Source organism: Capsicum annuum, chromosome 12, assembly GCF_002878395.1.
Source record: "Capsicum annuum cultivar UCD-10X-F1 chromosome 12, UCD10Xv1.1, whole genome shotgun sequence".
NCBI classification, from domain to species: domain Eukaryota; kingdom Viridiplantae; phylum Streptophyta; class Magnoliopsida; order Solanales; family Solanaceae; genus Capsicum; species Capsicum annuum.
The window spans coordinates 191220895-191226630 of record NC_061122.1 but is presented as its reverse complement, the minus strand read 5'-3'; the positions used below and the strand labels follow the sequence as shown (position 1 = coordinate 191226630).

At 32.6% G+C, this 5736-nt stretch overlaps 1 protein-coding gene across 1 annotated transcript; it reads left to right on the top strand.

Moving 5' to 3' along the window:
• Positions 1-4244: 4244 nt before the first annotated feature.
• On the top strand, positions 4245-5483 carry LOC107849011 (inorganic pyrophosphatase 1-like). Its single transcript, XM_016693701.2, has one exon. It carries the CDS (start codon positions 4620-4622, stop codon positions 5481-5483), a length of 864 nt encoding a protein of 287 aa, XP_016549187.1. The 5' UTR covers positions 4245-4619.
• Positions 5484-5736: the final 253 nt, after the last annotated feature.

The following is a 5736-nucleotide window of genomic DNA, read 5'->3' as shown; positions in this document are numbered from 1 at the left end:
TGGTCAAGCTACACAGCCCAGGTAATGATTTTAAGGGTATGCTAAAACCGGTCCCCTTTCCTGGCATGGTTATTTATATATGTACTATGGTTGTGTCAATTGGGTGATTTTACTTGGTTTTATAATAGGAACTATTTTATCCTTATCCTGAGATTCATGCTAGTGGTCACTCGCTAACCCCGTCTACTAGCAGTTTTGTACTCACGCTCTGCAAGAATCGGTCATTCTACTCCTCCTACATAGTGATTGACTCGGGGACAACATGTGGACTGAAGTGGTGAGCTTTCATCCTTTTGGAAGGCATCATTTTATGTTATGGATATTGTTAGACGTTTTGACTTTATTCTGGATATAAATTTTAGCTATGGTTTGAGGCAAGTCACAACCGGATTTCATTCTCTTTTGGATAGAGGTTTTGTGGTACTTCTGGGGGTTGGTATGGGTTGGATTAGTAGAGGCGTCAGCCTTAGAATTGGTATGGATATTGAGGCTGACATCACCGGACATGGTTTTTTAATGTTTCGTCATATTATATTTTGGGATTAATTATATTAAATTTTGTCTAACTTATTTGGTTATTGCCTGGCTTATGGACTATAGTTTGGTCGGTATGGTTGGGTGGTTGGTGTGGTACAGTTGGACTCGGTTGGGTCATTCATGGTTGTGATCCTATCCCAGAGTCTTAATGAGAACATTTACGCTATCTTGTTATATGTTCGGAATTCATCCCATCAAAGACTGTATAAACCACGTGGGGTTGGGTAATAGGGGGAGATCCCCCATCCCGGATGGACTTGGGATGCCCATTATGATAAGGTCTATGGTCGGGTCGGGTCTAATACAGTATCAAACAAGCAAACGCTCAATTATACAATACAGAAAATGATTTGACAAAGAATGAAAATTACAACTAAAAATAATTTAAAGAGATATAAATCCAAATTAAGAATTAAATAGATTATTATATGGTAAGAAAACAAAATGGCAAACATCAACAAATTTCAAGTAAAATACTGAAAAGTGTTGTGCATGAAATTCACACTTGAATGTTTATGAGTACTTTTAACTCACTCATTGAAGGAAACAATATCCATATTGCAAGTATCAAACCATTTTATTAAGTTTATAGCCTTAGTTAAACATGTCATATAATGTTTTTAAATTTAAAAAAAAAGAAGAAAATATTTTTTAACGGACTAAGAATAAAGTAAAGGTGCTTGAGCATCCATACTATAATTTCATCCAACTATTTTATACATCATGGATAGTATACTGGAATATGATAAAATAATCCACCTTTGCTTCGTTTATATCATTTATTTGCTTAAACAGTAAAGTATTGATATTTCTTTAACAATTAATTAATTTTGTCATGCTTTTTTATTCTTTTATTTGTTTAAAAATTTTCAATTTGAATATAATCTAATTCTCCCAACTACTTGTTAACTCTTAAATGTATAAGTATAAATATTCGATAACTTAAAAGTACAACTCATATCAACAATAATGACTCACATAATTAATCAACCGTACATACTAAATAATACATGAAATCATTTAAACCAACTTTATTCATGATTTGATTTACCATAAAAACTTATAAAATGAAGAGTACAGAATCGAATAAAACCTGTGTGATGAATTCACTAAAGAAAAGCACAGACGTCGTCATCGAAAATTCGAACGGAAATCTGACCTCAAACCTTTCCTTTTCCTTTCCTTTTCCTTCTCCTTTTTCTCTTATCTTTTCCTTTTTGTTTTCTAATGCATGTATATACATTGTATGTCTTTTTTTCTTGTGTTCTCTTAGTGTTTTTCTTCTTTTTTTTCACTCTTGTTCCTTCTCCTCACTTTTTTTTTCTTTTGTTTTCTTCTAAGTTTTCTTTTCTTTTCGTCAGTCTCATTTATTTTTCTCTCCCCCTTTTTCGTCTGTTCCTTGGTGTATATATAGATGTGAATGGATGGAATTGTGTTGGAGTTGAGGAGAAGTTTGGATGAAGAGCTACGTGTGTGTGTGTATTGTTAGGATTTTTGTCCTAATTTTCTTACCAAAATTAAGTTTTTACTTTTTCTAGGAAGGAAAATAAAAGTAACCATAATTACTTTTATTTTTTCTAAAAGAAAAATATAATTCTTTTCCATATTAGGCTAACCTCTTTATTGGAGGAAAGATTTTGGTACTTTATAAATAGAAGACCTCTCTTCTCATACAAAAACACAATAGCATCCACAATGTAGTCATTAAAGAGTCTTTATTTAGGGGGAGATTTCTCCCAATAGTTTTTATTTTTTTTAATATTAGTTTTTGATAAGTAGGTCGTTTGACCAAATAATATCAATAATATATTTTTAGTATTGTTTTCTTTGTCGTCTGATTTATCGTCTCATGATTTGTAAATTTTAAGCTTCCGCATGACGCCCTCTCGATTTCGAAACCAACAAGTGGTATCAGAGCCCACGGTTCAATGATTCGATGGTCCAATTGTTGAACAAAGTTGTAACCAATTTGATGATGATGAAGATATACGTCCAAAAGCTACATGTGGAGACGATTGTCTATCATACTTTCAACAATACTGTTGTCACATATTTGAAAATAAAACTTACTTTTAACCCTGCAAAAGAGCTCCAATATTTTTAACCCGAAAAGGGCTCATATATTTTTAACCCAAAAGCTTCATTTTTAAGCATGTCAAGCAGCAGTGATGAAGACTATGTAAAGAATAAAGATTAAAGATGTGAATAAGGCGGATCAAGTGAAGAAAATCAAGCCAAAAAGGGAATATTTGTTAGGATTTTTGCCCTGATTTTCTTACCAAAATTAATTTTTTACTTTTTCTTGGAAGGAAAATAAAAGTAACCATAATTACTTTTATTTTTTCTAAAAGGAAAATATAATTCTTTTCCATATTTGGCTAACCTCTTTCTTAGAGGATTGATTTTGGAACTCTATAAATAGAAGATCCTTCTTCTCATACAACAACACAATAGCATCCACAATGTAGTCATTAAAGAGTCTTTATTTAGAGGGAGATTTCTTTCAATAGGTTTTATATTTTTTCAATATTAGTTTTTGATATGTAGGTCGTTTGACCAAGCAATATCAATAATATATTTTTAGTATTGTTTTCTTTGTCGTCTGGTTTATTGTCTCATGGTTTGCAAATTTTAAGCTTCCGCATGACGCCCTCTCAATTTCGGACCCAACATGTGCATGGGGTGGAGTGGGGAGGTAGAGTGAAAGTGGGATTGCGGGGGGAGGTTGGGTAGTTTCATTAGGATAATGCTTTCTTTCTTTTTCTTTTTTTTTTGAAAGATAAAAATAACAATAATAAAATATTGACTAATTGATTTTTTATACTAACAAAATATAATAAAAGTTATAACTAGCCTAAAATAAAATATAATTAAGAAAAAAATAAAATTATTAGTTTATTTATTAAAATTCAATTAAAAGAAACTATATATATATTTTAAAAAGTTTTCTTTTCTCTTGAAAAAATAAAACATAACTTATCTAATAATGTGATTCTATTTTTGTACTTTTCAAATCTTTTAAAACAAACTTAGTAAAAAATATGTTTAAATCAAAGATACCTAATTTAGACTTAAAAGAAATATTTAACTACTAAAATGGTGTAAATCTTTGGCTTTGGTAAAAAATTAGGTATTTACAATGCCATGAGGTGATGGTCCATTTCAAGTGCTTGAAAGGATAAACAACAATGCCTATAAGATTGACCTTCCTCCAAAATATCAAGTGCACAATGCCTTTAATGTGTGTGATCCTTCACACTTTGACATGATAGAAGATGATCACCCCTTGAATTTGAGGTCAAATTATTCTCAAGATGGAGAGGATGATACAATCTGGATTAGCTCCAGGCCATTCACTAGAAGTCAATCATGGGAGCTTCAAAGGATCCAAGGATTGTTCATGAAGTAGGAGGTACTTGAAGAAGCCGCCTTACTATAAAAGGGTGCATTTATCGACGATCGCACTCACATTTTGGTCCAAGGATCGTTGAAGGAGGCAAGGAAAGGCAAAATGGGGCTAGAAAGCCCCTTAGAAAGGACTTGCGGCCAAGGCGCTTTGGATCTGCTCTAGCATTTTAAGAGCGGATCAAAACAATCCCTAGTAGGCCTTTTCTTGCAATTGAGTCACTTTTGATCCCTAAAATTGTAATAATTAGCCTAAACTATAAATACTTTGGACGCTAACTCATTTTCTTAGATTTGCTAGATTATTGATGAATTGATGAATTGATGAATGCTTCTCCATTGAGTGAGAGTGTTGGACAACTTTTGTTGAACTTAGGTTTAGAAACATTGGTTTAAAGGGCGTTCATCTCCCTCTTAGTCACCATAGGAATTAGGTGTTTGAATTTGTTATAATTGAGAGTATTAGGATTTGATATATCCTTTTGTTACTTCTTCTTCTTGTGTCTAATTATCTTTCTCTTTATTGATTATCTTTACTTGCTTTCGTAGTTCGTTTCTTGTGTCGTAGTTTCTTCTATATCAAATGCCCTCTTAGTTCTCCTCTTTTTCATCTCCTAAATTATTTTGAGAAAAAAAAAGATCTTTTCTCGCCCTTTGAATTTGAGTTTCTTTCATTCATGATGGAAATTGTAGTGGTTTTCGATTTCAACAAGACGATCATTGATTTGGACAGCGATAATTGGGTTGTCGATGAGTTTGTTGCTACTGATTTATTCAATCAACTTGTCCCTACGATGTTGTGGAACACTGTTATGGATACAATGATAAAGGAGATTCATGTGCGAGGCAAAACCATCCACGATACTGAAGAAGTAATGAAACGGGCGCATGTAATTTCCGGGGTGGTTCCAACAATCAAAGTAGCTCATGTTTTAGGGTGTGATTTGAGGATAGTGCAAAATGCAAATCTCTTCTTCGTCGAGACAATATTGAAGCATTCAGAAATCAAGGATTGCTTTTCAAAAATCAACACAAATCCGAGCTACATTGATGATGAAGGGAAGCTTAGAATTCGTCCTTACCACAATTTTGATCACAAGTGCAATAATCCTTGCCCTCCAAACGTATGCAAGGTCCTTGTAATAGAAAGAATGCAAGCGTCTCTCGCTTTGGAAGGGAATAAGAAAAGAATGATCTATCTAGGTGACAGAGCAGGGAATTTTTTTCCTAACTTGATGCTCAAAGAACAAGATTTTGTAATGCCAAGGAAGGATTTTTCGGTGTGGAAATTAATGAACGAAAATCACCAACTCATAAAAGCAGAAATCCACGAGTGGACTGATGGAGAAGAGTTCGAACATATTCTTCTTCATATAATTAAAGCAATTACTACCATCGAAGAGAAGCAAATTTTATCAATAGTTGATTATTCCAAGTTCCAAATGATTCCCATAGGGTCGGCTGGTAATGAAAAAATTCTAGGCAGTTGCCTAAGACCTCCATTTATGGAGGGCCCCATTTTCTACCACTTTTTATGTTAGTAGTGTAAAAAATATTATAAAAAGTTTTTTTTTAAGGTGGTGAATAGTTAAAAAAATAGAATTAGAATTAAAAAAAATTAAAAATAAGAGATTTTTGTTACAATCAATGGATAAGTAATTTATTATTCAATTGACATCTCTTTTTACTTTTACCATAAAAAACATTTTCTTTCCTTTTGATCTTTTAGTTACCTTTTTTTTTACCCACTTTTCTCACTTTTTCTTACTCAGGTTCTCTCCTCTCTCTTCTATT

What these genes read in the sequence shown, in the direction of transcription:
- LOC107849011 (XM_016693701.2), top strand. Translation starts at nt 4,620, where the DNA reads ATGATGGAAATTGTAGTGGTTTTCGATTTCAACAAGACGATCATTGAT.